The sequence below is a fragment of the Andrena cerasifolii genome, chromosome 6 (genome assembly GCF_050908995.1).
Source record: "Andrena cerasifolii isolate SP2316 chromosome 6, iyAndCera1_principal, whole genome shotgun sequence".
In the NCBI taxonomy this organism is placed as follows: Eukaryota; Metazoa; Arthropoda; class Insecta; order Hymenoptera; family Andrenidae; genus Andrena; species Andrena cerasifolii.
Window position 1 is genome coordinate 15384592 of NC_135123.1, and position 21782 is coordinate 15406373.

Here is a 21782-nt window from a genome sequence, read left to right on the forward strand (position 1 = left end):
CATTAACCAGGTTTCCGCTCATTCTCGAGCGATGCGGAGATAAAATAAATTAATAAAATAATTACTACCGACTAGTAATTTTATTAGAATTTCTAATTGAAGTTGCTTCTAAAAATGCACTTCACAAATGAGACTTGTGTACCCTGCGACAACCAAATCAGGAACGATGTTTTTATTTTATCGCACTGTTTCAACTCTTGGATGACTGTGCATGGATTTCTTTTTTCAAGAGATTGGCTTAAGCTAAAAATTGTTTACGTTAGGCCCGTTTCAAAGTTCAGCGGAGCGTCCGCGCTTCGCATGCGGAGCATATTTCCTATATGTTGTACACGAGCGTTCGTCCGCATCCGCACCACATGATTACTTTGACACAAACGGAAGCTTTCACACTTTCACAGTCAAGCGAATTCCGCCACGGAGTAATAAACAGCTACGCATCAAAACATTGACGTACTTAAATACGCTACTGAGATGCTGACTATTGAGAAATACTGTGAGAGCACCATCTACTAAAGTAAGCTCTGTAATCGGGTGAATCGCGTTACAGGACTGGTCTCACACAAGTATTGAAATATTGCAATAATGTTTTTGTCATTAAATAGTCTGTTAAATTTTACAAAATCGATCATCAAACCGTCGAAATTCCCAATACTGCCAATTACACGTGACAGCTAACCAGATTAGACTGCTTTAATTTTCGCCACCAGATTGCGTAGCGGAAATAAGAAAATGCCAGTAGCAAGAATAGACGTCTGCGTTCAAATTGCGCTGACAAAATAAATCCATGCACAGCCATCGGAGAGTTAAAACATATAACAATTTCGTAGGAACAATATAAGAATCAATTTACGAACCGAAATAAACCGACTCCAGAACCGTTTGAGAACCGATATAGAACCGAAAAAGTAACGGTTCTAGAACCGTTATAACCGGTATAATATCGGTTCTAGAACCGCTATAACCGGTATAATATCGGTTCTAGAACCGCTATAACCGGTATAATATCCGTTCTAGAACCGCTATAACCGGTATAATATCGGTTCTAGAACCGCTATAACCGGTATAATATCGGTTCTAGTCGGTTCTAGTCTAGATATAGTCAGAAATTTCGGTTCCTTATAACAGTTATCCAGAATATCGGTTCTTCGTAACTGTTTCAAGAACAGTTTTAAACCCCTGATCCTGATCTTTGCAATCTATAATGAGCGAAGTAAAAATACCTGGGGCAGTGTTTTTTCGTTAGGGATATTGGAATCGCAAACGTGGGCGTTTCTGACGATCGAAGCAGCCCCCATTGGTACAGCCGCGCGTTTGCGCCGTACTAATTACTCATTAATCCTTTCACAAGCGCATGCTCAACGAGGAAAATGAGGCGTCCCTAAAGTGACGATAGGGGTATATCCCAAGGGCGTGCATATTTCACAGCGCCAAGGCACCTCCGCCGTTGAATGCCAACGGCCAATCCTTCGAGGTGTCGTCTCACCCTACCCCCTGAAATTAGGCTTCGATCCAAATAAAGGCACGCATATCCCATCAATTTTGTGCCCAACAACATATTTCAGCGCTGATAAAAATGGACGCGCAGCGGCCAGATAACGTCCTCCGTTAAACTTTATGGAATTCCGATTGCATCCTCCGCGTAGAATTTACAGGCGCGTTGGCGCGCGGCGAGACCGGGCACCGCCAAACCGCCCGATACGAAATCAAACAATGCAACGGATAAAGAGGGAGGCGAGGCATCTCCCGGCGATAGGGTGTTGGTATCGGTGGTGCAGCGTGACGAACGCATCTTCCTCGTGTATATCAGTACATAAACCGGTATTTCCAGGGGGTAGAGAAGGGGCGTCCGTGTGCGTGGTCCCGGCCACGTAAGAATGGCCGCGTCGTGTCGCCTGGCGTCCCTTCGCACAACCCTGCGAATTACGTATGCACCGGTGTCGCGGTGGTTCGCGGGCTCCTCGGTGTCTCGCGTCACATAAATCGAACGATATGAGCCTGGCCGGCCAATCAGAGCGGCCTTTACCACCGGGATAAAAAATGACCACAGTTGGCGCGATCTCCTCGCCACCGAGTGGACGCCACTAACGAACAAGAGCCTGCACGGACTCCACGCTCTGCCTCGATACCAACTAGAGCACATAATGCATAGTACCTACGTAGTGCACGCTGGGTAATGTATAGGTATACAGCGCTGCATCTACCAGCACCCTACGCCAACTGTGCCCTATCGAGAGTTACCAGTATCGCGGGCAAACTTGGAGAGGATCTATTTCATTTACCGGTGGAGTTGCTGTGTGGGAAATACAGCGGGAATCTGTTTATTTCAATGAAATTTTCACTTCAGGTGTTATGTATGTTTGACGAGCAGAGGATTTCGGGTATTCGCCTTCGATTGCTTTTGTTTTTGGAAAGGTTTTGGGGGCTGAAAAAATTGAAACACTTGTTTATTTATTTTGAAGAGTGAAAACACCCCTTAAAGTTCATAAGAAGAGGTACGAATACAAAAGTTCCTATTGTTAGTTAAAAGAATATTATAACATTGTGTATATTAAGTATTTATATCAAGTTTTATTCAACAGAATGTTATAATGTTCTTTAAGAGGGGAGGCCTACCCAGAAATTTTCGGAAATCGATATTTCGATTTTTGTATTTTCTTGAACTACATCTTGAAAATATTCCCTGAAAGTGTCAAGTTAATCCGACCAAAATTTACAAACTTGCACGCGTGTTCCTCGGTGTAGCGCTCAGACTAGTGTTCCTGATTTGTCGATATTTTTTGTTTCTCGAGAAATCAGAAATGAGATCATATTTCTTGAGAATTCTCGAGAAATTGAAAGAAATATTGCAAAAATTATATTTTTGGAATAATGTTGATAATATTTATCAAAAACGCAAGAAAACTTTAACTAAATGATTATTCCTGTCTAATTTATACAAGACTTGTGTAAATGAAAAAATAGATATTAAATATAATTGGTAAATTCATTTATTTAATGCAAAATACGAAAATAAATGAGATTCATAATATTTTCCTAGACTTAAGTTTCTCGAGAAATTATAGTATTTCTCGAGAAATAAGAAATTACCAATTATAAAATTTCTCGAGAAGGAACACTAGGTCAGACCCAAATCTTTAAACGTGTTTTCCTCAAAATCATGGTTTCAAAGTCGGTGAGACACGTAGCTAAAAAATTAATGAACCGATTTAGTCGAGGCTTTGCAGGCTTATTTTAGGGTTAAAAATCTAAGCGCTATCGGGAGCTTTTTTTGCCTAGATTTTTTTACACTCAAGATACGAGCGATTTTTTGCCAAATATCGATGCTTCAACTTTGCACAGCCGTCATTTTGTCTCAAAATAATTTTTCCAAAATCGTGCCCGATTGCGCCTAAATAATTTCATATCTTATCTAAAAAAAAATCGAATTTTCAATTTTGGATGATCCTGCACCGAGTTACAGTTGTCACCGCAACGCGCTTAAAAAAAGGACGTCTGGAGCATCGCCTATAACTCACAAACCTTTCAATACTTTTTACCACCAAAAATACTGAAATATCCGTAAGATGTACTCTTTCCAATAAACAAAGGTTTAGTAATAAAAGTTTATCGGTTTTTCTAGAAAAAATTCCCAAAGATGCATATTGTTTTGACCGTCCTAAGTAGGCCTCCCCCCTTAAGTAACAATACTTTTGTATTTGTACCTCTCCTTGTGAACTTTGAGAGGTGATTTCACCCCCTAAATATGTAAACGGGCTAAAATAAAAAAAAACACGTATGTACCTACCTACTCGTTCCTTTTCGGTCGTCTAAAACATATCTGAAAACGAAAGCAGTCGGATGCGGACACCTGAAAAGCCCTCCTCCTTGTAAGTGGTACAAAAAAGTGTACGATCATGGAATCATTTTGAGGCGGCCTATCTATTTTTATTCGCCTTTGTGCTCGTTCATTTCAAGAAAGTGTATATTAATATATAATTAAAATATCAAAGGGGGGTGAAGACTACCCAAACAATGCAATACAGACTTAGGTATTTGTAGACGTGACGAAAGCATCGACTTATTCGACGCGTCAGTGTTTTCTTAACGTCCCATAACTACGTCGCATATTTTAAGCAAACGCAGGAAGCCAAGAATGAATTTTCCGTTGGACAGTGTCCAGGTGTATGTAACCCTTTAATCCCTTCTCTGCCATCGGTAACTTTCTACGGAATTTATTCTGTTTCGTTCCATTCAAGCCGCATTGTTTATAACTGCGTAACACACGCGAAAATAGCTCTCCGAAACGGAATTTCCAGGGGATGCAATTGAATCGTGGAGAAATTACACGCGCTCCGCCAAAGGTAACGTTTCGCGCGATATTTTATCTCGAGATTAACGACACCGTGCACTCGGTGCATAATGCATGCCGTTGCATCCGAGTTGCAGCGCCACTGATATCTACGTATCGCATTCGATCGCGAGAGTTATACCGGGGGAAGGTGTGCTGCGCTTATTATATACATTGAACACACGTTCGGGAGGAACTCGCGCTTGGGAAAGGATGTGTAACTTATTATATATGTTACAGTCGATAGAATGGAAGGTTTCGCGGGGAGGAGGGTAGATACGTTGACCTTACCTACGTGGCGATCGAAGAAAACTCTGGTTGAAGAAAAGATATCTCCAAATGCTCACTGGTGCCTTTCCATATTTATCAGCAGGGTACCTACTAATAAGAAAATCATCCAGATATGAGAATTTCTTGTTAAGGCGGAGAACAGTTACGTGTATGTAAATTTTAATCAGAAATTATTTTGTAAATCTTGAGAACCAGCTGCGAGTAATGGACAATCAACATCAGGAAATAATCTTTCTCTTCTTATGCCCCTCTTACGGTCCACGCTTTTCTTTCCCCGGTGAAAATCCGTTTTCTCTGCATTTAAAAATTAACATCTAGATGCGCCACTTTAATATCTGGCCGCCTCGTTGAGTCGAGACTGCCCCTGCCTTTTTCTACCTTTTATGGCGCAGCAACTCCAGGGGATCGTACTTGAATCACAGTGTTTAAGGCGTCTAAAATTCAGAAATGTCTCTAAGGAAGAGGGGGATTTGTCGTAGCTGGTGTCGCGGAGAAACGAGTTATAAAAGCGTGTATTTCCCTCGCGAATAGTCCACTTCGTGCTCCCATATCCTCCCCTGACAATCCTGCTGAAAATCAGACCAACTTTCTAAAAACTGCGCCGCGATACGAGCCTCGATACCATGGTTCTTCGTCGTTACCAGATCAGCATCGTTACAATTCCACTCGGTTACGCTGCATTGTATCCCGACGGTTCATGGAATAAGTAGCAGAAACTGAAGTCAGAAGCCTGCGGTTCTAATAATCGCTAGCGCTTTTTAAACAGGGCGACTGAGGGTGTTCCCAGTCACGTCCTATCGCGAGTAAAAACGAAATATCGCACCGTTCAAAAATTGACACAGAGGGAGCATTCCTTTGCTCGCGCCCTCCGCCAGCCCTTGGGGTGTTGAGAGGGTTGAATTGGTTTCGAGCGGATACGCGACGTGTGATCCACGTCTCCAGACACACACACACGCGCGCGCGCATCACGCTCGCGGAGTCGCGACGTTACCGTCCAACGTGGTGGGCGCGCGCAACAGAGACAAATAACATTTCCAGGGCCGAAGGGGGTCTGGAGCCTGATAAAGGAGGGGGGTGAGAGAAGACGAAATGGGTGGAGAACAAGGAAATCGAAGTGTAAGAGAGAGTGTGTGGCCGGGAAGAGGAGAGGAGAGTATGCGAAAGACTCGCATAACGATCCCGTTTAAGAATCCCTCCCCATCCCTCCCGCGACAAACCCTCACCCCGCTTAACTCACAGCGAAGCCGGGCGAAATAACGGGCACTCGTGCTCGCCACCCACCCATTCGTCCCCCTCTTCCCGGCCCCTCCCTCCCTCCTCCATCGTCGGGGGAGACAGCATTTGCAAAACTCCGACGTGTATAATAATAATTACTGTCCTGTGCGGATACTCCTATCCACCCTCTCTTCCCGCCGTGCCGCTGCGGGCGGCGGCGGGACGGGTGGCGTGGCCTCCCCTCCAGGTCTCGTGGACAGGGTGGTCCGTGGTCCACGCCTACCCAGCATCCCTAGCTCCGAGCTACGTCCGCCTTCCCCTCTTCTCCGCGTTTCTCTTTCTTCCTTCTCGCGTTCCCTCGGAACTTACCGTCTCTCACGCCCGCGCTCGCTCTACCTCTCTCTCGGTTGGTAACGCTAGAGCACAGACACTCGGAGGAGAGAAAAGCCGGCTAACGAGACGCCCAAGCACCGACGGGGGGAATGCTAAATAGACGGTGTACGCTCTCCTCTCTCTCTCTGTACCCCGCACTTTCGCTCCCCTCGTTTCCCTCCCCGAGACATTGTTCTTCCTTGTTCGCCGTTCTGCTTCCTCCCTTTCCGTCTGCACTTGTTTCTCTTTATGCGCGGAGTATCCCCCACCATGCTCTCGCAGCCTCCCCTCCGCCAGGGACTTGTGCTTTCGCGAAATAAGCTCGCCCCCCACCGCCGGCCAGCAGGGGGCACGAGCGCGGACGGAAACGGTCGAGCGGAACCGAGGCGCCTCTCCTACATTATCACGGCCGCGCACACTGTCCGCGCACACGCTGTGCCCGCGTGTCGTTCCTCCTGCTCGCGCGCTTACTTCCTTTCTTCTCTCCTCCGCGTTCGTACGCGCGGACCTAAGTGCGACGATTGTATAATCGCGGCTGGAGGGGGAGAAGATGGGGAACCCGGCGGGGGAGGACGAGGAGCGATGATATCGAAACGAAAGACCCTTGACTCCTTCCCCGCGCGCTTTCTTTCGCGGAGTCCTGAGACTTTTTAGACTATCTTTTCTTCTCGTGGCCCCGCGATGAGGATGGGGACGACTCGGGCAGAGCGCGGCTTCTATATCGTTCGCGTGAAACTTATTACAGTTTTTTTTAAACTCCGAAAGGTGATTCGCGCAGTAACGATCATCGTTTCGGTTAAAATTCCAACCGCACTCGGTACTCAGAACCGAATGGCATGAGTCAGCTGTGCCAGTGATACTTTGCGGCACGAAAATATAAATAGGTCAGTATGGAGTTCTGAATTACAAGCTTGGCAATCGAGCCGAATTTGTAAGCGTCGCAGGAGATTCTATGAGCAAGTTGGCGAATGATCCGCAAAATTATTCGAGCTCCCGCAATCACCCTTGCTTCTTACCAATTCAAGATACATTTTTCAGGATGACAGACGTTGATTGAGCGCTGTCGAAGAAAGTAATGTCTCTGAAATCGACTGCGAAAGCCTCGAACGTAACTTGGAACAACACTGTAATTGCTCAGAGATCCTCTACGTTTAGTCCTAGGAATTTGAGAACATGACGTTTTCGATAATCAGACTGCATTTCGTGGGATATTTTGTTCTGTATCTCGAATTGAGGACCTTGCAACAAGAGGAATACAGCTCCATCTTTACCAACTTCAATTAAATAAAAAAAAAACTGTTTATAAAATTATTGCTTGGTCTTAACATTGAAAAGAGAACTCTAATTAAAAGATATATATTTCCACACAAATTTTTCAAATCCGGAGCATTCGTATTGCATAAAAAAATAATGAGTGCAGAATCAAAGTTTGCAATAAATCGCTCATTTGTTATCGGATTTGCATGAAACCTCGTAACTAAATAACTGTAAAAGACTGTTCAGAATGGAGCTGCACCCCTCTTGCTGCAAGGTGCTAAATTGAACATTATTACACGCTATGTTTAAAGAGGTACTTTGCTTTTCAAACCCATTGGCACTGTCTCGCAGTTAAAAAGTTGGATAGCGCAGCCGAATAACGAGGGACAATCTTTTAATGAGTCCAACCAGCGGCCAAGTATGTCGAGCGTGTTGTAAGAAGGGAAAAGAAAGATGACATAGGAAAAAGGGAAGAGAAAGGTCAGGATACCGCCGTTGCTCGTTCAGAACGGCAAACGAAGGTAAAGATGACTGGATAGATTCCTTGAGCGTTGCTCCAATCAGATCCCATGTCACTCGGTTCATTAATCCATTCAGGGTGTACTCTGAAAAGTCCCGCGTTGTATTACAGAGTTACACCCGTCCGTATGTAACGACGTTGAATATGTAATGGCGTTCAGAACGCAGCGAATCTCGAGCGTGACGAGATTCAATCAAATTATAATTGTACCGCGTCGATGTACCTTTTAAAGCGGTTTATGCTGAATCAAAGTTTGCATCTATAAATACACGCTTGTCACTTTCTCGACGTAACTGTATTAACAGAACGAGAACCGGATACGTCGGCTCGCATCGGGCGTAGGAGTGACCGACAGTTTTCTTAACATCCGTCAGGATGTTAACGAACAATTCATCAGCGTCAGCTTTGTACGCGCCTTGTTGGAAATATTAATTTATTCTAAACAAGACGAATGTTTGCGGGTACACTTGCGAGCTATTCCACGTCAAAACGGGTAGGTGAACAATTTAGTTTCACCGATTCTCTTAAAAAATACAGCATTTGTCGATCACCTTGCAAAAACAAAGTATACTGAATTTCAACGGCCTGTGTTAAATAGTTTTCGAAATATTTAATGTTAAAGCCTCGAAAATTCAAACAAAATCGGCTGACGCATCATCATTTATACTGTAATATCTCGGTTATTTTTAAAGATAATGCCACCGTCTTGGGCTCATTTTAAAACTGAAGGAATGCTTTTTCAACCCGTGTATAAAATATTTTGTTTATTGTTAATAAACTTAACTCACCATATAAAAGATTAGCAATAGTGCAGTTCCAAGCGGTGTGCACTATCGTAAGTTTTATTTTTTTATTAACTGTTCCCAAAACTTCTCCACTTTTTTGAAAAAGCCATTTATTAGTTGAAGACTTGACGAATCGAATGGTATTTTTTTCAAGCCGATCCGTGGGTGGGAACGACGTCAAATCACGATTTAAAACTTTGACATCGATTACTGTTAAGTTTATTAACAATAAACAATATATTCTATATAAGTTTTGAGAAAGCATTCCTTCAGCTTTAAAATGAACCCAAGACGGTGGCATTATCTTTAAAAATCACCGAGATATTACAGTTTAAGTGATGACGCGTCAGCCGATTGTTTGAATTTTCGAAACTTTAACATTAAATATTTCGAAAACTATTTGACATAGGCGGTTGAAATTCAGTATACTTTGTTTTTGCAAGGTTATCGGTAAATGCTGTAATTTCGAAGAAACTAAATTTTTCACCTAGCAACAGTGAGATTTGTAGAAGTTAAGAGAAGGGGTATGGAAAAGAAAGGAAGTCGCGCGAGTAGTCTCGGTAGTAGATCGGCTGCTAAACCTCCATTCTAAGTAGTTTATTGCTGTGACTATAAAATTCGCGCAACGAAATTAATTTGGGATTATCGTCGTATTCGTCCCGTTCGTACTTTGGGATGATTAACCGTTCCGTTTCGGGGTAAACTATTTTACGCGGGAAGTTGTCTGATTTGAATTTAAGTCGAAAAGTAACTATATCGGCGGCAGTCGTTGAATTATACAAGTGGCAGCGTCGACCAGAAGAATAAGAATACAGTGGGACACGGTTCGCGTCGATATCATTAGGTGTGTTTCTGTAATGCCAGTGTACCTTCGATTATTTGCGCGCCCAGGCGATCGAGGGAAAGAGAAAGAATCTCGGCGGGCCGAGCGGCCGGGCGAAGGAGAAGGAGAGGCATAAGGTGTATCGAGAGCTCTGCGGCAATCCAGCAGAGAGCAGCACCGTTGAAACGGGGATTTGCAAACAATAGGCCCGAAGCGGGGTGGATTCTTTAGATGGCGGCTTGATACGCATCGCATTTACATATTATTGCTATTATTAGGTAAACGGTCCTTCGAGCGCCTCTTTAACACTACGCGCTCGCCCTTCGAGGTATTTTACGAGCGACCGCGAGAGGCCCCCACCGATAAAAGCCGAGACCGTAGCCAATGCGGCCAACTGAACCAGCACCCCCTGTCGGCGGACAAAAATTGAACCACCGGTCCGGGCACCGAGTGGGTGGCTGGAATTGTAAATAATCACCCGAGCCCCTGGAAACAGATACCTTATCGGGCCTACACTCATCGTCGATATCGTTATCCTTCTCCGCGTCTACATCAACGGTACCTACTCCACAACTGACAAAGATTAAGACACTTTGCAGTCATTCGTGATGCACAAGTGCTGGCCGTACCTTAATCTGATCTGTGCGGTACCGCTTGAGTCGTTGATCAACCGAACCCTTCTGGCGCTGAGATTCAAAAGAATATCCACGCGGAAATCCTTCAAAACTTATGTATATGAATGCAGATCACAAAGAGGGGTCATTTTTGGAAGGAACATCGTAATTCTGGGTGTTTCATTTGAAACGTTGATACTTCTTATTTAATTCTGTTTATTACCCAGAATATAGGCTTGCTTTCTGAGATTGGTGTGATGTACTTTTCTTCTCGTACTAGTGATGGCGATACATCCCCACATGTATCGATATTTCGTATCGATACGTATTGACAGTCCAAGTATCGATACAACTGATATATTGGAGACGAAGTATCGATATCACCGATATCGATACGTTCGTATCGGCCCATGTATTCATGTCCTCATTACATGATCTTTTTTTACACACCATGCACAATATTAATTAATATAATTTAATCTCTAGGGTACTCGTGAAATCAATACGAATAGTCATTCTAATCGATGCGTATGGTGTCGATGCGACTGACATATTGTCATTGGTATCGATACTTAAATTAAAAATGGAATCCAAAAATGAAAATATTAATATGCAAAAAAATCATTTGGTTAGTTCACACATGCCGAATGCCGATGATGTCGGCGTGGTGTTCCGGGTGTCCGCGTCCGTGCTGCGGTGCGGTTGTATCGATATCGATATTCATGGTTAAGTATCGATACAGCAATATATCGTTACATTAAGTATCGATACGAAGTATCGATGTATTGGTTGGAAAGTATCGATATTCCGATATATCGATACTGTATCGCCATCACTATCTCGTACCAAGGCCCACTTTCGTCCAGATTATAGAAGCGATAAGAAATGATCGAAGAAAACGGTTCAGTTTGAAATCCGCGTGGCGTGCAGGATCGTGCGAGATCGCGTAAGATCGACATTTTAAAGCTGGCAACGCTGCGGACTCGTGGGTATCGGGGCCCTCTAGACCGCGTGACGCCAGGTCGAAATTAAAGACGCGGCTTTAGACGGCGGAGGAGTGGGGGGAGGGGCCCCCCGACGAAGTCGTGGAAGGCAAAAAGGAGGAAGGCGAAAGAGGGATCGGAATCGCTCGATAAAACAGGGCGACGTTGGGAGCACCGATGGGCCCCGAACGATTCGAAGGGGAGAAACATTGGGCCGGTGGTAGGGGGAGGAACGAGTACGTACACACAATGGGGCCCCGAGAAGAGAAGCCGAGAGCAAAAGCGGTGAATTAATTGTCGCTCGCGCCGCCGACGAAGCCGCTACGATCCGCGGGCCTGATTTGTGAGCCGCACGCGTGTATATCGTACGTGTATCTGCCCGCTTGGCCTCTCCTCGCCCTCTCCCACCTTTCTCCTCCTCCTCTTCCCTCTCCATTCCCTTTATTCTTCCCCTCTCGGCCGTCTCCGCCACCGGCAACAAGGAGACCCGTGTAGAGGCCGCGACGACGGTGGTGGAGACTGACAATGGAAACAAGCTCGGGGAACGACAGAGTAAACAGGCCCCGGAGAAAGAGAGATACAGAGAAACGGGAAACAAAAGCGAGATGGTGAGCGGAAAAAAAGAAGCCGAAGAAAAGGGGAAACGGGTCGTGGAAGAGAGAAAGAATCGCGGGGGCCCAATGGAAAGGAGGAAGAGGATGGCAGAGAAACTGAAAGATGCTACGAAAAATGCGGCAACCGGGTCCCCCGACGTTACCTCCCCTTCTCGTCATCCCCCATCTCCACCTCGGCCCTCCTCTGCTTCTATACCTCATTCTGTCCCCTGTATCTCCTTCCTTCTTCTCCACCTCTTCCTCTTCGTCCCTCTCGCTCTTTTATTTTTATTTATTATTCAATGGAGGCCAGGAGGTGCTCGTTAATTGATGGCACCGGCTATGGTCGATGCGGAGAGGGAGAAAAATCGAGGTGGGCCCCCGAAGAATGGGACCACGAGACCACCATCGCCTTATTTATAACGCCGGGGGTAACCGAATTCACGATCAAAATCCCGCGTTCCGCGGCATTGATGGATCGCCGCGGCCATCCACCGCGTCGCCGCGGCGGCACCGGTATTTTCAAATGAACCCACCCTTTTTCCCTCCGAAACAGCCCAGCCATCGGCCAGGAAGATTCCCTTCGTACGGCATCATCGGATTCTGCTAGCTAACCCGAGCCTCGACATGCCAGACGCTCGATTTCTATATACAGCTGCCTTTCATCGATCATGGAAGCCTCCTCGTCGCCGCCGTCGTCGTCGTCGTCGTCGGCTGGCACAATGAGATGTTGAAATATGCGTTACCGTTCCGCTGATTTATCCGTTTCACTCCTTTGTAGCCGTCCTTGCGATCCAACGCGTTGCTCGGCCTCTTAAAACTTTATCCCAACGTTCTGCTCATCCTTGCGAATGATTTTTTATGAATAAAGGGGCAGGACATTGCGACGCAACAAGAGAAATCGATCGCGCCGCGATCTTGTTCTCGATCGTCGTTGTGCTTACGAACTAGGCACCGAGAGTTTCACTTTGGAAGTATCAGTTTCCGATTGCCCTGCAAGCCCAAAGGTATAAGGTAAATATAAGTAAGTTCTGGAGACCTCGATCATTGGGATCTGAAGATTTTTATTTTCTAGGTATTCTTCGAGTTCTGCTTGCAGATGTTTTACTTTCATCGATCGGTTGCTTTTATTTTTCTATTAAAAGTGAAGTTCACCCCCTACGGACAAGATCGTCGAACGTTTCCTTTGACATGTAATAAAACAATTGTTGCAGGCTGCTCGGCCGTGGGTCCATGCACGTCTTTTCTTGTGAACAGTTTCAAAAGCTGATGAACGCCAGTGGCTTTTCGGGGCCGTGGCATTCCTTGGTGGACTTAGGCGCAGGCGATGGCGCTACCACCGCTCACGTCGCTCACCTTTTTGACAGAGTTTACGCGACAGACATATCGGCGCCGATGAGATGGGCCCTGGCTAAAAGAAAATTTACGTAAGTTCCATTCTTCTCTTCGGCTCGCTTTGCACCCTTCCAAGGGAACCTAAATTCAGAAGGGATATATCATATCTGCTTATCTGAAAACTGGTACGATACAAGTTTCAAGCTATTTCTATTTTCTTCGAGTGCTAAGTTTCGAGGGTTCGTCTCCAAAATATATTGCATTCAAATCTACGCGATTAACAAAGATTGTGGGACTCTAAATAAACCAACTCACGAACACATATCTAGTGGCTACACCTCGGGCATATTTACACAATTTTGCAATACAATTTTATTTAAAAACAGCCGGATACACGGAGCACTGACTCAGCACAAATTTGCCCCTTAAAGTGAATAGTTTACTAAAAGAAAAAATCCGTAATCGAGTCTTTTATGAACCGCTCAGACGCGCGCAACCCCTCTCGAGAGAAACGTACCTTGGGATTCCTCCTAGTCTCCTAATTACGCACGTACTCGCTTAATTCAATGCCATCGGGGTCCTGGGGAACGTATAACGATGCACTTGCTCATGATGGTGTACCGGTATGTAATACCCCGTCGTGCGCCACTAACAAGTTTATTGCACCGAATTGATTGGAGTAGAAGTTTACGGTGGTTTTACACCCGGGCTGTCTCGCGTCGATACGGACGGCCAGTTGCTTTGCTCGGATTTTAAATAAGTCCCTGTAGGATGCGGCACGCTCGTAACGTTTTATAGAAATCTTCTCCGACGGACGAGTTTGAAAACCCCTCTAAACGTACTGTCGTACGCAACCACGCAACCGACTTAATCACGAATGGAAATCTCCGATACACGATGGAAATACTGAGAAAATCTACGCCACACCGAACTACAAAATTAATTAGGCCCAAGTTCCCAGCGTTTCGTTCTAACACTCTGAGTTCTCCGAAATTTCAAGGTCACATTGCGACGCGTGACTCGGAAGGTTCAGTGCCTGGGCGACGGGTGAGTTGTTCTTAGGAATTCCTGGCAATTGGGGAATGGCCGCCAAAGTTCCTTGCTCCCCAGTCCCCTCAGTATTACTGGCAACAGCGACCTAGAAGAGCGTAGCAAAGCTCGAGGCCGTCGTTCTGCTTTCCGCCTGCATACGTTTGCGTGACTTTGCAGGGTGCTGGAATTGGATAAGTGGCAAGAAACCGGGCCCTTTAACGTCATACTCTGCCTGAACCTGTTGGACCGATGCGACCGACCCAACACTCTGCTCAGGCACCTGAAATCATCCCTGAGCCCTGGCGGCCGGCTGGTGGTGGCGTTGGTCCTCCCCTTCAGCCCGTACGTGGAGATCGGCGAGAGGGGTGATCACAAGCCGTCGGAGTACTTGCCGGTAAAGGGAAACGGGCTGGAGGGTCAGATCGCCAGCCTCGTCGACCGGGTTTTCGCGCCACTGGGCCTGAAGTGTCTCGTGTGGAGCAAGCTGCCTTATCTCTGCGAGGGCGACCTCGGCCAGGCGTACTACTTCCTCGACGACGTGGTGTTCCTCCTGGAGGCACAGCCCGTTAGTAACCAATCCTCTGCTTCATGCCCGGTGGAAAACTGTTTCGTGGAATCTAACACGATTAGAGGGTTTCAGGACACCTCCCGATACTTGGCCTCCGAGTGGACGCACATCGAGGCGCAGAACGGGCAGCGGGACGACGGCGCGCCCGATCAGACCGGCCGCGAGCGGAATTGTAACGCAGGCAAGTCACACTTGTAAAAACTTTAATCATTGCTGTCATGAATTAGAATTATGCGAGAATACAGAAGAGCAATACTGGCAAGCGACAACGAGAGCTTAACGTGCAGATACAGCGGTAGCGTTGGTGTACCATATCATTTAATTGTCCTTTCGCGGACGAACGAACGACGACGGTGCGCATCTTACAACGATCTCTTACTGTCAAAGTCGGTGCGGAAAACTTGTACACGGTTTACGGTATAAATATGGCGAGAGGGGCGGTAAAAACTCGGAAACGTACTCTGAACGGCCGGCGACGCGACCTCGCCTCGCATGCATGGCGCTTCACTCCCCTCGAGATTCGCTTTCTTTTTGTACCTTTATCAGACTTAGTTTCCGTGCTCCCTCTTTCTCATTTGGCATGCACCGGGTGTTTCGCCTGACTTTACCACTTGCAACAACCAGATGCAATTGCGTCTGCTTAGGAGAGGCAGATATTACGGTATTCTCAAGATCCTACTCTTCATAGCGTTCCGTTGAAATGAATGCTTTTTAGCTCAAATATTCCGTAAAATGATTGTCATCCATTTTCTAATATTCTTTATTGACCTTGCGATTTTGAAAAGATTAATGTAACGCTTAATCGAATGTTCGCCCTTTCAAAGTAATTTTCTTTCCGTCGTCGAAAGCAAGGGGAATATTTAAGTAATCAAGTTAGGAGAAACACCCTGTATGTAGCGACTTAGTCATGGATATGCTTAGTTGTGTCGACGCCTCGATAGCAAGCAAACGGCGATACGTTTGTATTAGTTTTACACAGCTACGAGAAGAAACAAGTCCATTCAGTTCTTGTAAATACATTTTGGTGTGTAACAGATAATAGTCGAATTACTTAGATGATATCGTAGCAGCCTTATCTTAAAATACATCGGTGATCAAAAGAATGTCGAACAGGTGAATGAAAAGACACGACATTTTGACAAGAAGACAACTACGTTCCGATCTATGTTTTATAGGATGGAGGGATTTCCCACGATAGACCAGTGATAAATGTAGTACTGTGATTATTCATGCGCATACGTAAAAATATGAATTTCAAACTTCCTTTTGACCACCGCTGTATATTAATTAACAAAGACGCGTGCTGCACAGGACCCAAATTTCTGAGATTTTCGGACCAAGTTACAAGCAGTTTATAAAATTTACGATAACGTAATAGAATGACCACCTGTGTTCTACTTGCTAAATTCGAGTGTAGTCTAGCCTCGTGGTACAATAGAACAAATTCAGTCTTCATAATTTCAACAAACAACATACTCCGAGATTTAGTTAGAATGTAAATTCTCCTAAAATCCATTACGCCTTTTACTGGCTTGTATCGACGTCGGAATATTCTCCCTTTTAATATCCCAAATTGTAGAACTAACTAGAACACTAGTCGCAACTTTAAAATATGTCGAGATATGAAAGAAGTTCAAAGATAACATTCTAATTTAGATTTGTTACCTTTACACTTTTATATATACACGCACAATTACAAATTATAATTGCCTTTTTTTTAACGCATCGATCCTTTCTTCAAATATGCTTATTTTATTCGTACAGTGACTATTCTTCGTCGTTCTTGTGTTATTTATATGTTTCTTGATATTGCAGAAACGAGGTGTTTAAATATTTTCTTCGGATACATTAAAATACATCGAACTCGTCTGTACAGACTCGCCAGCTGATTTCAAAAGGCACGAGAACCGTTTACTAATCGGATTCTCAGTGCCTATCAAAGTTCAGCCAACTTTTAGTATCCATACACAGAATGGTCAATTTTAATCTACAAACGTGAGAGTTGAAAAGGTTCGATTAAGTTATTAAAGTTGAACGAAAAGTAATCCATACGCATGGACCTAACGACAAAATTTCACGGTCACATTATGCCATCCATCTTGTTTGCTTTTAAAAAAATATATAGACTTCATTTTTAAAAAGAAGTGACTGTAAAATCACCTTGTTGCCGTATTCGATTTCATTAATTCCATATATGTAGATACTCCGAAAATTCGACATAGACACTTTTCAAAATATGCTCGCCTATAGATGAAAAAGAAAACGCTTTTATGTGTAACGAAGATGTGGATGTAGTTGGATATAATGTGCTCTACGAAGAAACAAAAATGTTGCTTTTAATAGCGATACATACACAGATATGAATTAAGACGTGATGAAAATCTGAGCCCTGTTAACAATCGGTCGACACATTTGCTGCAGACATTTGTAAATAAATATACGTTTATAACAGACACATCTATGGAAAGATATTTTGATATAATTGTACGTCTTTACGTACACGCATTCGCACACGCCCATATAAAATTTTGCTATTTCATAGCCGAAACTTCACATTCATCGAACCCTCCGTACAAATAAGATCCATGCATGCATCCGTTTTCTCACGCACTTGACACACAAATTTATTGTTTATATTCAGAAACGTATAGTCCATACTTTGATATTATCGAGCAAGAAGGAAACATTTCACCATCGTAGATATGCGTTTAACAATTAAGTTTAAAACGACTTTACTTCTACAACGAAAATAAAATGCATCCCGGCGAAAGGTGTTCGCCGAGACAACGCATAATATTCTTTATTAGGCGATTTTATTTTGCAGTTTGCAGAGGTAATATCGTTTTTAAGTAATATTAGTGCACAGAGAGAGAGAGAGAGAATTTTGAGCGTCAGTGCAAATCACATTTCACGAATTTTCTAATAATGTAACTTCTCCTCATTTTTACATAGTAACGAAATAATTTATTCCTTGAAAAATATCTATGAATTGACCAATGATTTTTCCTTTTTTTCTTCATTTATTTATACGTGCACACCGCATTTTACTGCCCATGGAGCTTATAAATTATTGCAAGTTCTAACACCTTTTAGGTGCAACTTGTCAGTGAATAATACTAGACGTAACAACAATATATGTTCGATCTATTCTTATAAATAAACAATAACTCGTTTAATGTAATTTTTAAGAAAAAATATATATATAAATTGAATATTTACTTTAACTAGACAACTTTATTACGAGTTCAGTCGTTGGAATCAAAAACAATACTCCGTAATTATGTAATAAACATTGAGAAAACATTTAAAAATTAAATAATGCGAGGTCGAATGGTAACAAGAATTATGATTCCTTACTTATACTTTTATATTTAAAATATCCACGATAATGATTAATTACCAAACATTTCAAACTTGTATCTCCGGCTGATGTCAGCCTTTTTATTTATACTTCACTTTTAACGCGTACGTATGATTTACTTACACAATGTATAAAGAATCTTTATAATACATCAGTAATCAGGTAATCATTGGAACACAAATGGTGAGTTATTAAATCAATAAATAACAATACAACGTAAATGCGGCTTTATAATACATGCAATATGCAAATTATTTGTAACGCGGCCAGCAATCCGAAATCGCGTGGCCGCTATTGCTAAGCCCCATAGGCAGATCCTAAAGACTCGAGGTAAAATCATAGCGACGAAATAATAAGGCTAGTCTGAATCTGAAGTAACGGTGTGAGTTTCGATTGACTATATATAAATTTTCTGTTTTTCACTACCCACGTTTATCACAGTCCACGCATGACTCGTTTTATCTCTTAGTATTCCGAGGTCCTAAACGCCAACAACATTTGAGCAATCCTTCGGGTTGTTTACATACAAAACACCCCATCTAACCCATAAACACCACATGACTAGAACATCATAGAGCGCAAAGACAAAACCTGGTCTGACACTTAAAAAAGCGAAGACATTGTTTAGTCTAGCTTGCGTTGTTCGCACAACTCTTCTAAACCTCCAGTCTTTCTGCATAAAAATTATAACTCTTTATTTGATAACTCTAGTCATGTAACGAGGGTATACTTACAATGTAAACCATAAGAAATACTTACAATGATGGGAGATAAGGAGTACCCGTATGATCTAATCGATGTTTATCTTCATTTTTCCAGCTTGAGACGGGAATATGCGGCGGCGGCAGGAAACTTCTCAACGACTGCACAAGCTGTATCGTATCAACCAGCGCTGTAACAGAACAACAGGCACAAAATATATACATTTTATCGACTTCCCCGATGTTTTGCATAATAAAGGATAAGCGCGAGATGCTAAACCGATTGTAAAAATAGTCTCCGACAGCATCACACGCGAGCACGGCGTTCCGTCGAATGTAATTAATTTATAAAACGTTCACTTATAATATATACACGCACAATATAAACATGATACTAAAGAAAGGGATTATGTATCTTATTACTTTTCTGCAGCGCTTCCGATTGTTTCCCGTATGGTTTGCACATTGCAGGACGTACGCAAGCTTTCATTCTTGCCATATTCTTCATAACTTCCGCGAAAGCTCTTACTATTTTCTCCTGGCCACCTGCGCAGTAATAAAATCCTCGTTAATATACGCCAGCGTAATTCAATGACATAGAAATTCTATAATGCGCTAGTAACCTTCCGAGTTAGAAGCCGACCGCGATCCTTTCTCGTTCTCCAGCGGCCAAGCTCCATTATGTAAAGCTAACAAATCCTTATTTGCATTTCCTATTCCTTGTAGATTCCCTAAACCAAGTCCATTGAGATTGTCCAAATTATCCAAATTTGTTCTTAAAAAATCTGTTAATTTATGGTCGGACATTGGTATATTAGGTACTAAAGATTCGTAATGTTGTTTCCCAGTGGTTACTTTTTTGTCTTGTGACACAGGCCGATGTGGAATATTTAACGATGGACGGCTCGGAGGGCGTTGGAGATTCATTTGGTTCCCGGCGCCTCTCATTTCTGACAAATCTGCCGATGATCCTCCTCCCATGTGAGTATTTGGATTAGCACCGCTTAAACTCTACAACACGAGCGTACATTGCAATCGACATTCAGGAGCCAATAGACAAACTAAACGTCTACGTAAATCAATAACATGTTTATGCTTACTGCTTGGAAATCTGTATTATGAGGAAAGCTACTACGTAAAAGGGAAGCAGTCGTTTCATTGTCTTGAATATAAGTCGGTGCCATATGTCCCATTTTTTGTGTTAATTCCAATTGATTTTTATAGTAACGACAAGCATGATTCGGACAGTTTTGTACCACCTCTATTATAAATTCTTTTTCCATACCAAAGCATTCTCGCCCGATAGTGTACGATTCCATAACAGCTCTAACTGTGCCCTCTAAGCCCAAATGTAAACCGTGCGGGCCGTTCATATGCTTTAACATCACAGCATTCGCGAAATGTTCGTAGGGCAATATTATTTTTCCATTCTCTCTAAGAACTAGCCTCCCTTGGGAGTCCAAAGCTATTCTCGACGCCATCATTCTGTTTGCACATTATAACATATTTAATAAAACCAGCGCGAACTAACGAATCTTATGTCGAAGTACAAAGGAATAAGAATCCCCTTATGAATTTAAAACTGTGCATTCTTACTGCAGATAAGCGGCGCTTGGAATCATAGACGCATCCTTGAATTCTGAAAAACATTGTAGAAGTTCGATGCTTGGATTCCAACCCTTATTCTGGAGATAGGCTTGCAATAACATATACATTTTCTCTGTAACATAGCCGGCGCTACTCGGCGTAGCAGGGTAACCGGAACCTCCTCCTGGTGGCCCCATCTCGGTTTGCATACCTTTGGCAACGATGTTCTTCATAGTTTCCGCCAGGTCCATTCTGTGCAAACAACACCGTCCGCTTTAAAAGCTCCTAGCAAGTGACATTGTAATGGTCACAGTTAAGAAAATCAAGAAGTGTGTCACAGATACAGAGCAAGATTGAAATAAATCTATAAACAGTTAGGTGTAACACTGTCATCAGATCAATTTTCACAGAGGCCGTATTATTCCATCGTGACGGAAGTTACGGTATCGCGAAAACGGTGTAATTGATTCGTACGAGAATGATTTGAAAAAAAAAAAAATGAGGAAAATTAAGATGTACAGTAGCCGTACCGATGCTAATTGACACACGTAATAAAAAAGGGTCAGGAAAATGCATGTAGATTGCCAGGGTAGCAAGCTTGGCAGTTTAAAAATCCATGCATATTCGAATCCTCCGGCCATTGTTATTTGCGGGATGAAGACGTCTAAAGAAACGATAAAAAACACTGATGCGAGCCACCGCCCCCCTTTAAAGGCGGGGGGGAATGAACGTTTTGGACACTCACCCCGTACCGAGCACGATTTTCACTCACTCGAAGTTTAACCGGGAACGCTACAGGGCCCGTTTATCACCCTAATAGTCGCCGCTCGGAATACCCTCATTAATGATTCCTCTCACATTTGCAAGTAACATAAATCCCGATAATTATTTCTGCAAGGATTGTTGTTTGCGCGGCTGGCCGGCAGAGGCGCTTGGCTTCATCATGATTTTTTAGCGTATCCACTACATCGCGTGTATGTGTACACCTACGACCTGCGGCATTCCGGCGCTTACGCGACTCCACTTTGCGCATTTATCAATATTACTTTTTGTAATTGATATCGCTCGACAGCTTTCGGCTCTTTGCAACGCGTCGCGTCAACAGGAATCGAGGTGCCATCTCCGTGCATATAGCAATTTCGAGTTGTCATAGCTGTGTGTACACATTAAGAATTATGTAATTAATGTAACGAGAAGTATATTCGACATCTTCGATCTGTGTATCATTCGTAACTCAACACTTTATGTCTACGTAATTTACTTTGTTAATATAATGTCGCTGTATGTATTTATAAATGCTGCGAATAAATGTTCTGTCGCGATTCATAATTTATGTAGTGTTGTAATATATTTCCTGTAATGAAAGGAATATTATCAATTAATCTTCGTTTCTACTTACGGGTGTTAAATTTCAATTA

At 43.4% G+C, this 21782-nt stretch overlaps 2 protein-coding genes across 3 annotated transcripts in view; one reads left to right on the forward strand and one right to left on the reverse strand.

The window, feature by feature from the left end:
- LOC143370437 (protein-L-histidine N-pros-methyltransferase) overlaps positions 1-19181 on the forward strand; it is a 41058-nt gene extending 21877 nt beyond the window's left edge. Inside the window, exons 3-6 of one of the 2 annotated variants that reach the window (XM_076815567.1) lie at positions 12995-13207; positions 14325-14712; positions 14788-14896; positions 18896-19181. In XM_076815567.1, coding sequence (XP_076671682.1) covers positions 12995-13207; positions 14325-14712; positions 14788-14896; positions 18896-18900 — 715 coding nt within the window. In that variant the 3' untranslated portion in view covers positions 18901-19181. The remainder of the gene's footprint in view (positions 1-12994; positions 13208-14324; positions 14713-14787; positions 14897-18895) is intronic. The other variant, XM_076815568.1, reaches the window with a different exon arrangement.
- LOC143370435 (uncharacterized) lies at positions 14902-21331 on the reverse strand. The gene is made up of 7 exons (XM_076815565.1): positions 21110-21331; positions 20374-20616; positions 19878-20262; positions 19401-19788; positions 19201-19323; positions 18836-18968; positions 14902-18749 (listed from the first exon to the last, which is right to left on the reverse strand). Exons 2-7 carry the CDS (start codon positions 20613-20615, stop codon positions 18701-18703), a joined length of 1320 nt encoding a protein of 439 aa, XP_076671680.1. The 5' UTR covers position 20616; positions 21110-21331; the 3' UTR covers positions 14902-18700.
- Between the last annotated feature and the right edge of the window lie 451 nt (positions 21332-21782).